The following is a 15,951-nucleotide window of genomic DNA, read 5'->3' on the forward strand; positions in this document are numbered from 1 at the left end:
TAATCGATTGATTTGTACTGCGAGACAGTACAAGCGTCTTTTATAAAGCTACAAACAATATAATTTTCCATATGTTGCATTTCTCCTAGTTCATAATATGATACTTAAACACAAATTAGAAGGCCTTGTTACTGAGCAGATAACCTGAGGTAATGTGGAATAGTTGGGGAAAAACTAGCTGTCAGCAGCTGGAAGGGAAGGTCTGAATCCTTGGTTTGTGTAAGTAGCATTCACAGAATCACAGCGTGGCTGAGGTTGGAAGGGACTTCTGGAGGTCATGTGGTCCAAAACTCTGCTCAATCAAGTTGTCCAGAACTGTGTCCGGCATTGTTATTAAAACAATGTTTCTCCTTATGAGAGAAGTTATGCAAAGCTCTTACTCTAAAAACAAAAATGAAGAACATGTTGCAGAAATAATTAGAAATGTCCAAAATTATATTCCTAAGGATGGAATGCCATACCGTGGCATAGCTTGTCCATGTTGATACTGAGTTTATCAAAGCTAGTTTGGGCACTTACATTACAAAGAGAGCCTAAGAAAGAGTATTTTAATATTGAAATGGGAAGGAGGTATATTAAGTACAGTAGTAATAAATTTTTCCCTTCTGGAAAATCCCTTTTAAACAAGTGCAGTCCTATTTCTGAGTGTTTGTGTTTGTTTAATTTGGGCAACTGGTGAGACTAGAAAAGCTTTATTTGTATGGTATAACTCTAAAACCTGTTTTCTGGTGGGCACAAAACAAGGAGACTAATGAATGACAATTTATTATACATCGTAGTTAATAACCTATGGACAAGGTTCCGGAAGACCATACAACTTTCGAAGTCCACCAAAAGTAGCTTTTATTTAGTCAAAGTAGTGATTGTCACTGAGATGTAGCTGCTTGGCAAGTGTGTCTTTCATCGCAAAACAATGCAGTACAACAATTTTAAAGAGTGAGGGATGTTGAGATTGAAGCCCCCAAAACACATCCTGATTGTTCATTTTGTTTGCAGTGGCTGTATTACTTATAGAGTGTTAGCTGTTAGTTTGAAATAAAAACCGACTTACTGTTAGATCTGCTGATGATTCTGAAGACTGCATTTTGATATCTGCTAGCAAACTGCAAACATGCAGTTCTTAGGTAGCTTATCTTCCTTAGGGGAGATTGAATAACTCCTCAGTGCAGTGTATCTTTCAGAACAGCGTTATCTGTGAAAGCATAGGTATTAAAAATGCAAGGGATGACTCTTCATTATGTCAGCCATGCGCAAGTTTGCAGACAAAGTGGGAAGTTAAAACACTTTGGTTTGCCATTCACGTGTGCCAGTAGAAGTGAAATGAATCAATGCTCGCCACCTGGCATAGAGGGGTTACAGGCATTTGGCAAACGTGTCCAGAGTATGCTAATTGGCACTTCCTAAGTGCATCTTCTCTTCTGTTTTTGTTCTTTGTTCTTGCTTTTAGTTTGTATTCTGCTCCTGTTGTTTGTTTTCCTGTTATCTGCTACATCTGATGCTCGATATGTGAAGTAATGCGGAAAGAAAGTCATCTTTTCCCAGGCAGAGCAGATCACTAATACCCTAACTCTCATATCTGAGACAATATAAACAGTTCAGCTAACAAGCCAGCTTCAGTAGCATGGCATTTCCTGTGGTGTGCGGACACGCTATATGAGTATGTAGGGTCCTTTCCTGAAGGAGCAGTTCTTCAGGGCTGGGTGCTATGGGAGCAGAGCTTATCTTGGTGAGCAGCAGCTCAAACTTGACCTCCGTGTATCCTCTGTGTATGTAAGGTGCTAGCACTGCTCTACTATTTACTGTGGGAGTTGAGAACTGGAGTAGTTTCGAAGTGGTCGATTTTAATTTCAGCCACGTGTAACTTATGAACTGAGCAGGGTTTCTGTAATAAATTCAGAGCTGCATGACTGTGTCCACTGCTGCTTTATTCAGAAATGCAATATTAATGCAGTCGAAAGCATCCTTAAAGCAATGAATGAAGGTAAAGACCACTCACACCTGTTTCTTACAAGAGGACAGAGGTCTGGAGTTTGAGATTCAGTCTTCTACTAGAATAGAGTTGCTCGGATGTGAATGCTGCCATATGTGTTGGAAAGTGTAGGGACCGTGACTAAAAAGTGATCTTCAGAGAAGAGTGCGTTGGATTTAAGAAATGGTTTGATGCAACATCAGAATATTGATGTTGGGCCAACCACATTTATGAAATAGGAAACATTCTAAAATGGAGCATAGACTGTGGGAAACAAAAATGTGTGGAAATACTGAGAAAGGGATTGAAATGTAAGCAAGAGCTAAGACAGTAGTTGCTGGATAAGAAAGTAACTGTGGTTTTGCTTACTCTTAGATATGTGGGTAGGAATCGTTTCAGTGAGCTCCACAATATAAGCAGAGCTCTCCAGTTTTTGTGGGAAGGTGTCTTATGCTGCAGAAGAGATGTAGAGATAGCATATTGTGTCAGCAAAATTGTAAAGGTGTGGAAAACACATGCAAAAGTATGCAGCAGGCATCTCTTACCACTTCTGTTTAGAAGTGTTGCACCTGTACCAGGAAATGCACAACAAGAACTCTAACCTTCAGCACTCCTCCCAGGCTTGGTTGCTCTTGTTTACAGGTGAATATATATAGAGAGAAGGTACATCAGAGAGCCAGGCTTCAAATGACGAACATAACGGTGCCAAGACTTTAAAAAAAAAAAAAAAAAAGTTTTAAAATAGTATTTGACGGGATAAAATACTTCTTCATAAGTTGTAATACAGGATTTAAATTTTTTTGTCTGAATTTACTAACGAAGACTTTCTGGTTTTGTTTGAAAAACCACAATGAAATTTCACTCTCTTGTGTAAGAAGGCGTGTGTATCAGTACTGATAAAAGATGGTTGCTTAAATTCAAAGCCTGATAAGCAGATAACAACATCTGATGTGAGGATGTTGCCTCATGTAGAGACAGATACTGTGTCAGTCCTGTTAAAATATACTTAGAGTAAATTATCAAAATGTGATATTAACATCATTTTGGTTCTGTTGGGTTTTTGTTAAACGGGCAATATTTGGATCCAAATTGAACACGTAAATCTCCTATTGCCTACTTCTAGTGTCCAGTTTCCATTGGTTACCAATATCTTTTCGGGGCAAGGTATGAGAGAACCTTTAATAGCAGGCCAGCGAAGGGAATGTGCTTCTCATGTTAGTATTTAATAAGTGGGAGTTGAGCTTAATCTTGAGAATAACTTTTGCCTTGCAGATGTAAATATCTGCCTAGCCTTGCATGTTATTGACCAAAAGGCTAAAGAATATGAGATCAGAATAAGAACCTACTTGTATTTCTCACTTTTTTTCTTAAAACTAAGTCTGTCTTAAGAAACTTCTGAGCAGTAGATTGCTGGAGATCTGTAGATCAAGTAGTTCTAATGGGGTTTTTGTGAATGTGCTTGAATCTGGGGAAGGGATGGGGGGAGTGTAGAGTGAGGATGTCCATATTTAGTGAAGACAGGCTTTCTTTAATTCCTGAAGTTCTATTTTTAACTATAACAAGAAATGTTCTTGAATGGTTTCTCTTTTAATTTTGCTGAGTTCTCAGCTTTAAAGAAGAGTGAACTTCAGTGGGGAGCTTCCTTATTTAATTATGTAGTGCATGGAGAAATAACTTGATTTCATGGAGTATCTTCAGATGCTGATAAGAGAGCTGGGAAGTTTCTGACATGCTTTTTCCTCTGGGTATTTAATTTTTTTTTGAAAAGCCATTTTGACTATCTTGATCTCACTTCATAAACTTTCTTCCTCTTTTCTTGTTTCCTGCTGAGTTGCTTCTCTTCAAAGTGCTTTTCAGAAGCTAAATAGTTGAGTTGTAGGCAGTAATGTTCTTCAAAAAAAAAAAAAAAAAGGATAGCTTAAATTCCTGTTAAGAGTTGAATTGCATTGCAATACTGTGCTGTTGCATTTATTAGCCACCCCAAATTGCAAAGTGTTAGAAAACATCAAAAAAGCTTTTGCCACCGGAAAGGTTTAATATTTTGTTAAGAGTACAGAAAGTCTATAAACAGCAAAGCCTGCATTTGCATTTTATTATAAAATGATAGTTTATTTAGAAAAATTTTATTTGGGGAAAAAAATAACAGCACTGGAACATTTTTGTGGTTCTTCAAGAGGACTTTTAAATGGAACAAAAAAATTGAATTTGGCCAAGAGTTCATTAGCCATTCAGTTCTGTCTGCATTAGATAACATTAGTACCTGTTGGTATGTAAATGTAACACTTATAATTGTATACCGTGGTTGGAGAGAGTCATATCCTAGCTGTATGGATCTTCTCAAGGTAGCTGTTGTGGGAAAAGTTGGAAAAGGGCCAAAATACACAGGTAAAACAGTGGCTGGGTGGAGCGCTCTGTTTTATGCAACTGTGGCTGTTGGACTGCAGCTGTTCGGCGTGTTGACACAAACTATTTCAGTACCCCTTGTCTGCTCCACTTGTTTTTGAAAACAGGTATGTTTCTGTGGCAGGCAAGTGTTTTCCGAAACCCTATTCTATAATGCAAAGTTAAAAGTAGGATCTTCTATGGACCGATGTAATGTGGTAGACATTTGTTGTCTGGTTGCTCTGGTGGTGTGTGTGGTAGCATTGCATGTGTCTGCTGTAAAACACGCTAACCAACGATGGCCATACGCTACCCAAGGATGTCCAGAGTACTAATCTTGTTCTTATTCCTGACTCAAGGGATGAGTGCTATTCCACTACACTTGCTGCATGCAAATTGAGGCATCTGTTCTGGGGGGAGAGGGGTGCAGAGCCTTAATTGAAGAGATCTGAGCAGGTAATGACCCAAGAGAATGATATTCCAACGTAATGGTTTGTATCATCTTTGGTTTCCATGGGCTCCGCCATTGCTTCAGCCAACCTGGACTCCAGGCCATTTTCTCCTATTCTGGTGCCTTCAAACAGTGTCATTGTGTCAAACGCTGTAAGATTGAAAAGATTGCAGTGTGTTAGTGTAACTTGGAAACTTTTGTTGCTTTTGACTGTTTTCCTTCATAATTTAACGTTAAGCTAATAACTTTGTCTGTTTTCCTACTAGAATTCTTACTATTCTTCAAAAACAAGTGATACTTTCCCTCATAGACGCATTAGAGGACACCTTGAAAATACAGGACCCATCAGAAGACACTTTAAGGTACACATCAGCTTTTATCAGATGCATTTGTTAAATAAAATTGAGGTTTTGATCCTGCTGAGCTCAGTAAAGAGACAGATTTGAAAGTATTGAATGACATGGAAATAGTGGCATCATTGCCTAATTGTCTCTATAGAACTAAATGGAAGTATGAAAGTCAGCAGAGCTGAGTTGTCCAGGATTGTATCCGTACAGTTGGAAGAAATAAGCTAACTCCAAAGCTGAGAATGGGAAGTGCAGAAAGTGAAAAATGACTAGAAAGATCGTCTGTTCAAAACCAAGCTGAGCAGCTTTCTTTCTTTCTCTGAATACGTATGGGAGCCTGAAACATTTCCTGAAATTCAGATATTCTGAAAGCAGTACAATTCATGTATTAATGCTATTATTTTATTTGCTTTTTTGTATAGGGATTTCTGGGGAACTAAAGTCTTGTGTGAACCCTGCATATTGCTATCTATTCATTTTTAGGAAAAAAAAACAAACAACTAAAACTTTATTTTCAGGGTCTCAAGATGATAAAGGGGTGAGCAGGTGTATTGCTTCCTGTGATAATGTATTTTCTTTCTAGAACGTTTTAATTGTAAAATGTACTATGGGATCAGAAAACAAACACTTTCTCCTGCTGATAGTGGCATGCTATGCATGGATTGAATTAGATGCATTTATATCAGAAAAACACAACTTATACTCACTTTCTACTCTACAAGTACCCCTACTAATTATTTAACAGGAGTAAAATACCACACAGACTTAGTGATCTTATTTTGTAGATAGGGGTATTGAAATAAGGCTTTGGGTAAGTTGAGTAGCTGGTGTTTTGGATGAAACTTTGAAGGGTGAGGAGGTTCCTCCCTTTTCCTTCCCTCAGACTGAACATAAGCAAATTGTTATGAAAGTTTTTGGGGTGCTCCTGCTTAAGTATGCTTTGCCAGTCAATCTGCCAGATAGCCCTTTTTGACACTGTTAGCTTCGCTAACTCTATTCCGGTAGTGTTTGGGGGGGGGGGGACTTTTCCAATCTGAAGCCAGTAAGTTTAAAATGTCAGCCTGACATATTTCTATTTTAACATGTAAGGACATTGCAGTCTCTTAATTGGTATCCCCTCTGTATTGCCAGTTTGTAGGGGATGGATGGATCATTAGCACTGGCTGCTGTATCATTATATCAACTACCTGCATTGCCTCGTAATATAAAGAAAACAAATGGCTGCCTTAATTTACTTCAGCCAAGAATCCTGCTGGAGATTATGCAGACAGGAAAGTGCCTGCTTAAACTGTCATTGCCTGTGTATACGAAACCCGAACACTGCTGTATCCAGTGATCTGTCCCATGGTGTTTTAAACTTGTAAGGAAAACAGCATTTTCACTGGTATTGCGGTTTCCATACGTGTACATTACCTTTGTCACTGCCATGGAAACAGCACTGCTGATTTGACATTAGTTTCATCAAGTTCTCACATTGAGTTTCTTCCTGCATAACATCATGGGAGGGGAAAATCCTTTCTGTTGCTAAAACCTTCTTGAGGAAGGCAATTTGATTCCTCTATACTCAAGAGCCTTCCACTGATTATTAAAAACAAATAAATATGCTCCTTCCGGATACATAAAACGGAGGAGTTCTAGCTGAATAAGCAAAAGCAGGGGTTTATTTAGATTATTTTTGCAAGACCATATGTTTTTCAAGAGTTTAACATAGTACAAAAATATTTTTAGAGCAGTAGTTTCATAAAAGATCTGGACAAATCTTATAAAACTTAAAAGGTCTTTTTTGTAGTAACACTTGGAAATGAATCACTAAGCCACATTTAAGTGGTATGTGCGTGGTTATCTTTTTGAACTAAACTTTGTTCTGTTTTACATGGTTTGGTGTATTAATGGCTGTGGAGAGCAAGCACATGGTACCATGTAGCTGCCTGCTCACTCTCCTCTTGCTCCCACCTCCAAAAGGACCAGGGAAGAGAATAGGGAGAGCAGAAGCAAGAAACTCATGGGATGAGATGAAGAGAGTTAAGGAAAGGAAAGAGGATGAATAAAGAAATGATGCAAGGACAGCTGCTCACCACCTCCCACAAACTGACTGCCCAGCCAGTGCCCAAGCAAGAGCTCCCTTCCCTTAGCTTTTAGCCAAAACGCTGGTGTGGTGGTAGTGGTGTTGTAGTCACAAATCCAAAATACAGCACCGTGTAGACTGCTGTGAAGAAAACTGACTCCATCCCAGCAGTACGTTGGTGTATGTTTGCTCTTAGAGAGCTGGAAGCCATTGGTTCTTAGGCACTGGGATTAGCGTTATTTGTAAAATAGTCTTAATGTAAAAATAGATGTCACTCTAGCATATTTTTAGACTGTAAGTGAACTGTTTTCTCACACACCTTAGACTACCTCATATGCCTCTGACCTGTGTGTGACTGCGGTACCTACATACCAAATGTATGGCCTGTTAACTTCTTCTGCAGCTGATTCTGCTGTGTTAATAATACCTCGATTTCTCTTCCTCCCTGCTTATGCAGATACTGGAGTTGAAACTAAAGTGCGTGTATAGTCTCACTTTCAGTATCTTGTACATTTCTGCCTTTCCCATTCAGTCTGCTCCTTCGCTTGTTGCTGCACAAATGCAGTGACAGACCACTAAGGCCTCTACCTACGTCAGAGCAGAGAACCACAGCAGTTGTGGGAGAAACGAGAACTTCTAATGTTAACTGCGTTCACTGGCTTAATATAGCATTAAAAATGCCCTTCGGCTCTCCCTGTGGTAGGCTTATATCTACTTAAGGAATTGACTTGCACCTAATTGTGTTGTGCTGAGACTCAGGTACCTTTTCAGCAGAGGAGCTAGTTAGCATTTAGTGGCCTTTTGCAAGTATGTCCTCTGCCCACAAACACTCTAAGAGTAACCCTGGGGAACTGATGGGGACAGCTTCTTAGCTCCTACGTAGTAGGTGGGTGAAATGATTTTTGAAGTAACAGGAACTGTGCATAAAGGAACCTCTGTTCTGTACAGTCCCTTCTTAGCTGTACATCTTCCACACAGTGGAAAACAGTGGAAAAACCGGTACCAAACTTACCACAGCCTAGGAGTACATGATTTTTTTTCTTGTTGGAGGTCTGAGTGCCTAAGGACAGAAACATTTTTATAACTATAACTATCAGTGTTGGTCTTGCAATACTGTTCTTTCTGTGTATGTGTAATGCCACTCACCTGTAAGCTTTTTGTTACCTCTGGTCTTCATTCCTATTCCCATGCTAGGTTGATGTACAGTATTTCAGTCTGGAAGTGATAACAGCACAGAGTAATTTATGTTCAGACCACAAGATAATGTAGAACTGTATGAAAAATAGCCCTACTGACTTCTGTGTAGTGTAACTGTTTTTGGCTCAACAGGTTTGCCTGCTGCAGTCTAACATCAGTGAATTTAGTAGCAAGTGATGTTAGTAAATGGATTGTACAATGTTTTAACGTTTTTCATTTTCAATGAGGAAGATGGTTTCAGATGTTTTAAACAGTAAATACAACGTGGCAGCTCTGTGATCCACATAGTAGCTAGTAATCTGAAGAAGAGCAAATTGAAAATAGAGGCTCAGCACTTGCAAACGTGGATTCTTGTTCAGAACTGTAGGTTTTACATGTGTATATAACTGTAAATATAAACTATTGAGTTTCGGCGCCCTCATTTTGTGCATTTTTTTTCTCCCTATCCTTACAGAGCAACTTTGCAGATGGTCGCTTGCAATCCCATTATAAATCAGGCTTAGTACAGAAGGGTTTATATATTCAAGCTAAGTACCAGCGGTTACGTTCTGTTGGTGTAAGGGGATTTACCACTAATAAATTCAGAGATGGATTTTTGAGGAAAGAAAAGGTGAGTTGGCTTAATTTATTTTTCACTAAGTCCTTCTAGAAAATGTGAATATTCAATTGATCTGCTCCAGTTCTTAAATCGCCATGGAATAACTTGGAGGGGATTTCTTGGGGTGTTGGCTCTTCGCACTTCCACAGGCAAACTTGATTTTGCACTTATTTTCTTCATGATTATGCCATAGGAACTTTCTGAAATCTGTTTTGGATAGTTGCAAATCAGAGGTGGGCTCAGAGATTCTGTAGTTACATCTGTTCTAGTATTTTCTCCTTGATCTGTTATTGATAAGAGAAAGTGTCCCTCTGTATAGAAATGTTACATCCTCTCAGGCTACAGTTTTAAATTAACTTGAAGGATATTAATACACTTTCTGATTAAGTCTGTATTTCATCTCTTGTTATGTTGCCTTAAGAGTTCATCATGTGCTTTGAATTACACACTTGGAGTACTGTTCTGAATAAAGCAGTACGTGCTGTCTGTGTAAAATGGTTTAAGCTCAAGCTGAAGCAATTAGGCACATCTGTCCTATACTTTCTGGTTTGGGGTGTGCATGGGATGGTGATAGTGTTAAGGTGCAGAAGAAGTTTCGAACAGAATGAAATGTTACAGCTTGTGGGAGGACAAGCAGTTGATCAGTTCTAATAAAGGATTTGTTTTAAGTATGGTCAAAGTTGTATGGGGTTTCTCAGACATCAGAGAATTGGATTAGATGACCTGTGCAGCCCCCCCTACCTGTTAAACAGGTTGCTTCTTGCTCAAGTATACAAGTGAATTGCTTTTAAATTTGTATGGACTCCAAGAAGCTTGATCTCTGAAGGGTGAACAGAATTGGAATTAGTGGAAAATAGATGGAGAAGGGCTTTTTTCCAAAAATAACAAACCAGTAAAATGGGCATCAAGTGCCGTAATATAATTCTGTTGTAGTGAGCTTTTCCCCCATTCATTTCCAATGCTGTTCCTTAATTGGATATTAAGGTTCTTGTCTGGAATTTATGAAAACAATCTTAACAAAATCTGGCTCCCAGAGATTATGATTTGAATTAGAGAAGCATAATAAGATCTGAATATTGATTTTTGACCAATGAAGAAATTGAGTATTGTTGAGTTGAGGTAAAATCTTGAAGAATAAGGACAGCCATTATCTTAATAACATAGTGATTACTCGTTAACTGTTTAAAACCCAAATATTCCTTAGATTCTAGCATTTCCTTTATTTTGTGTAGCATAATAACTATGTTTGTCCTTAAGATTTGTTAAACTGGTCAGAACACCTTCATGGTTTACTTCACCATTCTGAAATAATTGTGTAGTCACTTGCAGTCTTTACAGTTCTGCTGTTCCAATCTGTAACTGAAAGAATTTGTTACATACAATAATACAGTACCTGCAGGAAGGTTGGGAGCTTGCTTTTTTTTTCTAATTGTTACTACTTGATGGTAATGATTGTTTTACTTTTCTCTGTAGGGAAATTTAAATATTGGGACAGAAACCTGAACTGAGCTCTGATCCTGAAGTTGAAACACCTAACACAGCAAAGGGAACACCTGTTCATTTTTTGCAACTTTGTCAAGACCTACAGTAGGATAAAGGAACTAACCCTGTAACTTTCTTGATTAAAAATAACTTTATTTTTCAGTAGTGGAATGCTGCGGAACTTTTTTTACAGTTTTAATAATTGCTTTTAAATTACAGTATTTGAATGAAACATTGTACCTTTAGTTCCTTTTGCATACCGGCCTCAAGTAAAGAAGTCATTGAAGGGAGTCTTTATTTATTGAATACCTTTTCTTCTAAGCATGATGTTACAGATGGAACTTGAGTTGTTATACCCAGAAGTTTATATGTTGGAAGTCTATTGCTTATGTAATAAAAGAAAAAGGAGAAAAAAAGTGCCTGAATTGTTTGGTAATAGCACATTAGCTCAGGATTTTCCAAGTAATGACCTTTTAGGTTGTGCAGTAGATCTTACACCTCTGTTCAGTTGTTTCCGTAAAAGTGCTTTGTATTACTTCATTTTAATTTAATAATATTCTTGGGTTTCTGATGTGTGTATACACTTGTGAATTGTTAGGATGTTGAGACAGTATTTTCGGTATTTGATTGAAATGAACGAACAGGCAGGTATGTAATGTGCTGTAGCATTAGCTTATAACTGCACTGAAAGCATGCTTGGGTTTGTTAGAGGATTAGTTGGTCTGTGTTCAAAGTTATTCTGTCCCATTTTTCTGTGTGTGACATTCTTAACCAAGCCACATGTTTTCTAATCATTTTTTTTGGTCATAAATGATTTGGTGGTTTCGTGGATTCTGAAATTGGGGCCTGAAGTATTTAGTTGCAAGAAGAAAAAAAAAAAGGGCAAAAAATGTAAGTTTTTATAGGCATGTATTCTAACAACGCTGTTCATAATTGAAACTGCTTTAAATGCAGATAGTTTGTAACTTTGTTCAAAATCCCAGTAATTCTCTGGGTCACCATACTTCAAAGAAGAGCATATTGTTACACTGTACACAGAACTCAAATAGCTTGCCATGTTTTTCTAAGCAGCTATAAACAATATTGTGCTTATTTCCTGTTTATAGCTTTTGCCTTAATATATAGTGTATAGTAGGGTTTTGTCTCTGTTACAGATTTAAGACTTCTTATTCCAGGTAAATTAAAGATGCATAACGAGTAGTTTTCAAAGGAAATGTTCTTATTTGTTTTAAGAAACTTTTTTTTCCCACAGTCTGAGTGTTAGCCGTAGAGAATGCAGGCTAATCTCTGTTGTGGGTAACCGATCAGAGCTCTGGTAGTGGGTAGAGGTAAGTGTAGAGATATGAAATTTGGTTTTGGTGGAAAGTCAGGATGTGATTTTTTTTTTTTCTTGCATGCTTTTCTTATGTTGTTTTTTTTTCCTGAAATACTATCAGTAGAGGGACTGTCTATTGGAACTGTAAGTATGGCTCAGAACAGCTAAAATGGTGTCACTTAATCTTCAATTCATGGGGTGTACTGCTCAGTGTTCAGAGGAAATAAGAAGGCAGGAAGCGTGCCAGATTCATTGATTTTTACGGTGATTCAACAATAACACCAGATGGCTTAAGTTTCTAAAACCCAAGTTTTCAACTGAAGTAATTACTAAATGATTCAACTAGTTTTTCAGTAACTTTTTCCCATACATACACAAAACGGGAAGCTAAAGGAAGGAGATTCCCTGGTCAAATGCAGCTAACATTCTGCAGTTAAGAAATTATGCTGTTGGTGATGAATCTGGCAAAATTTCGCTGTGTAGATTTACTGGGAGGTTGAAATAAGGAATTGAAACAAGAGATTGAGTCAACACAAAGTGACTATGTGGAGTAGCCATGGCTAGGCAATCCGCTGTCAGAGGAGCATTGCGTGTGCCCCTGCAGGTTGGGGCAGGTTCTTCTTAAAGCTGACAGGCTCTATTACATTGCTCCTGAATGTGCTAAAGCATTGTAAAACACAGGTGAAACCATACATGGTATAGGACAAACTACTGATTGTCTCACTCAACAGGATGTTACTGTGTCTGTAAGCTTCCTGCAGTGTTCTTATTAAAGCTTGGAAGAGAACTGGCTGTTGAGGAAATGGGAAAAGATAGGTGAAGAAACTTCTGACATGCCAGTTTTGCTAACGTTGTGTGGAAGTAACTGAAGTAGCCTGACTTCAGCCAGTTAATGCTGCTCTTTCATTTTTATCTTTTATTGAAAAGCAGCTTTGGAAATGTGAATGGCTCCTGATTTTGTGCTTTATTTTACTTGTGCACAATTAGTTTCACTACCTTAACAGTTTAGCTTAATTATTTCTGTAAATGTGAGCAACGTATTGCAAACGTGATATTTTTGGCAAGTTTACTGACACCCTCCCCTTCCCCAGCCCATCATTGGTCCCAAGATAAACGCCATATGATGAAATGTAGCCCCCGTTGCAGTTGCTTTAGCTTTTTTCTGAGGACATTCCATCTGCCCCAATTACATTCTTTACCGATAACATTGCTTTACTAATTCAGGATTTTGTCATGACAAAACTTCCTATTTCACATAAATTTCGTACAGAAAATTAGTTCTGTGACTGAGTTAAGTGGTAGAGACAGCCAAACTATCTAGTCTATCTAGTGTGTGACTTTACTCTGCTTTGTATCTTCTTTTAATTGCAGGCTTACGTCTGTATACTCATACACAAATCAGCCCATTTATTTTTTCAGCACAGAATATTTTAAGGATATAGAGTGTTTAGTTGAGAATAATATATTGAAGTTACTGATGGCTCATGAAGACACGAGATGAGAAAAATAGTATTAAGCAGAAGAAAGGTCAGTTTACTTGAATAACTTTGTGCCTTTCTATATTGTGACTGCATTGTATAAAATGCCCTCCGTACGAAGACTTAAGTAATACTCTAATTGTTGCATTGTTTCCAACAGGAGCATGGACTTGGGTACAGTTGTTTAATATAACTGCTTGCTTTAAGGATATGGGTCATCCTCAGCTCCAAAGGGAAACAGTGTTCCTTGTAAAGCCTGTCACTGCGTTTGCTATTGGAAGGGCAGGTTAAGAATGGGTTTGTCTAAAAGCTAGTTAGCTTTTCTGTTTTATACTTCTGTAAATGTGAATTGCCTTTCTGTTAATCAACTTGAAATGACTGCTAAATGCTTGTTGTTTGTATGTGAACAACGCAGTTGTTCACACGTGAAACTTTTTTATTGATATCCAAAATGCAATTGTTTAATAGAGTCTTCCTTAAGTGTCTGAAGTAATAAGTTGTGATGTTAGCACTTACATTGCTGATCAGTTTAATCTCTAAATTGATTAATTGATTGGGTTAGAAGCCTCATCTTATGATTCGCAGCTTTTAATGTAATGATCAAGTTCACAGGGTTAACAGAGTTCTGGGGCTAGTAAGAAGCAACACATTTGCAAGGTATATACAAGACTGCCTTAACTCTAATAGTGACTTAAATGTTTCAAGTCACCTTACCTGATGAATTTAGATGGTCTGGAGACCTCAGTGTGACTATCTCCGCTCAGGTAACTAATAGCAGGGGGTGGGAGTAAATCCAGCTGATAGCCAGTTGTCTGGCTATCTGAACCTGCTGCCTTCTCTCCCACGGCCTCGGTACGAAATGCTGAATTTTCTTTGTATGAACTTGCTTCAAAAAAAAAAAAATCAACAAAACAAGATTATGCTTCTGGGCATTACAAAAGGCTGGGTTTTCAAAAGTGCTTTTTGTGCTTTAGAAAGTCATTTTTGTCATGTCTTAGAAATTGATAGAGTTGCTTGGAGAAGATGATTAATGATTATAGCAAAGATTAAGCTACGGAGACTTGATTTCTCAGTAGTCGCTTCAGAAGACTGTAAACAGAGGGAGATTTTCAACTTCCTTGCTCTCTGAAGAAATCTCTTCCCATACACTGTAGAAACATGCCTCTTGCCTTTCTTTAAGCATCTGAACAGCCATCTGCAAAGTTCACTACAGGAGAGCTCTCTGAAGGAAGGACTTCAGGCTTGCATCCTAATGAATCTGCCAGAACTGGATGTTTCCACACGTATCTGGCCCCTGACAGACTTCGTTCCCCTGCTGCAGGATTTGAAGATCGGAGGCTCTCCTTACAAAGGGGAAATGCAATAGAAAGCCATTTCGAGGTCTTTGAAAGCCTACTTGTAACACTTGGCTCCCTTGACATCAAGGACAGCAATGAACACTTAGATGTGTTCTGTTTTAAGCTTGGTGAGCATACATTTTCAGTGTTAGGTTTGAGAAAACCATTGTCCATAAACCCCTTCCTTGCCCCCTTCCTTGTCCCAGTAGTTTTTTTGTTGGTGGAGGGTTTTTTGAGTAGGCATTTAGATGTGGTTTAATAGTTTTATGCTGCCTACCACTTTAACGTGGTTTTCTTCTGTTCACTGCTCTGAATTTTGTCTAAATCTCATGTTGTCTTTTTAATATTTCATTTTCTGTAAATAATGCAGTAGATGGCTTTTATTTTGTGACTGGCTCCTCTTACGTCTTTATTGTCGAAGGAAGAGACAGGGTGGAAACAGTTGTTTTTAGTACACTCTTCATGGAATAAAAAAGGTCTCATTGTTTTGTTTTAAGAATAGCAGGACTGTTTTTAACAATTGAATGAGGATGTGGGCTAATGTCCATTTCTAAGAAATATATTAATATTCACCTTATTTATTCTGTAGTTTCCCCTTCCACAAGGATTCTCTGAGTGTATGTGCACGTGAATGTACACACGCATACACACAACATGACTAGAAACCTTTAATGTAATTATTTCTAAATGTGGATGAAAAGTAACATTTTTAAACTACTGAAGATGGAGTTAAATGCAAAAGCATTTCAAGTCTGTAGTCTTTGGAGTCCACAATGGTGCTTTTGACAATGTTATCCCATACCTAAAAGTCTCATGTTAATAAGTATATATCAAGATGTAGGTATGTTTATATGTATGTTTAACATAGTTTCTATAAAATCATTGTAAATTTTGTTTCTACAGACAATAAATGTTGTAACAAGATTTTTACTTATAAATACATTCAATGACTTGATTCAGTAGTTGTTTAGTACTTGGCATCATTTTCAGTGTTTTACTTGATGTGTGTAGCTGTTGGAAGGTTATTTATGTAACTTGCTGCTTGAGTTTGAAGCTTTGATCCACTTCCTATGTACATCTTTTTGCCTAAAAGAAGCTCCCTATTTGTGGACATAAAACATGAATCTCCCTTTAGGGCTACCACAAAAATAAATATTTAAGGAAGAATGGGGAAAAAAAAAGCTCTGAAAGCAGTTACATCTCTCTCTTTCTCAATGGCATTCAAAACCGTTAGCATCTCTGTCAGTTTGATTCGTGCCCGGTAAAGGGGCAGTATGGGTGAAAGCACACGCTTGGCTGACTTTACCAGATTTTGCATTTAATAAACCAG

General features: G+C 37.9%; 1 protein-coding gene across 1 annotated transcript in view; it reads left to right on the forward strand.

Annotated features, from left to right (window-relative positions):
• BCLAF3 (BCLAF1 and THRAP3 family member 3) overlaps nt 1–15,576 on the forward strand; it is a 33,587-nt gene extending 18,011 nt beyond the window's left edge. Inside the window, exons 10-12 of the mRNA XM_027448333.3 lie at nt 5,069–5,164; nt 8,866–9,021; nt 10,483–15,576. Of these exons, the coding sequence (XP_027304134.2) occupies nt 5,069–5,164; nt 8,866–9,021; nt 10,483–10,512 (282 nt within the window). The 3' untranslated portion in view covers nt 10,513–15,576. The remainder of the gene's footprint in view (nt 1–5,068; nt 5,165–8,865; nt 9,022–10,482) is intronic.
• The last annotated feature ends 375 nt before the right edge of the window (nt 15,577–15,951 follow it).

This window comes from Anas platyrhynchos, chromosome 1, assembly GCF_047663525.1.
Source record: "Anas platyrhynchos isolate ZD024472 breed Pekin duck chromosome 1, IASCAAS_PekinDuck_T2T, whole genome shotgun sequence".
In the NCBI taxonomy this organism is placed as follows: Eukaryota; Metazoa; Chordata; class Aves; order Anseriformes; family Anatidae; genus Anas; species Anas platyrhynchos.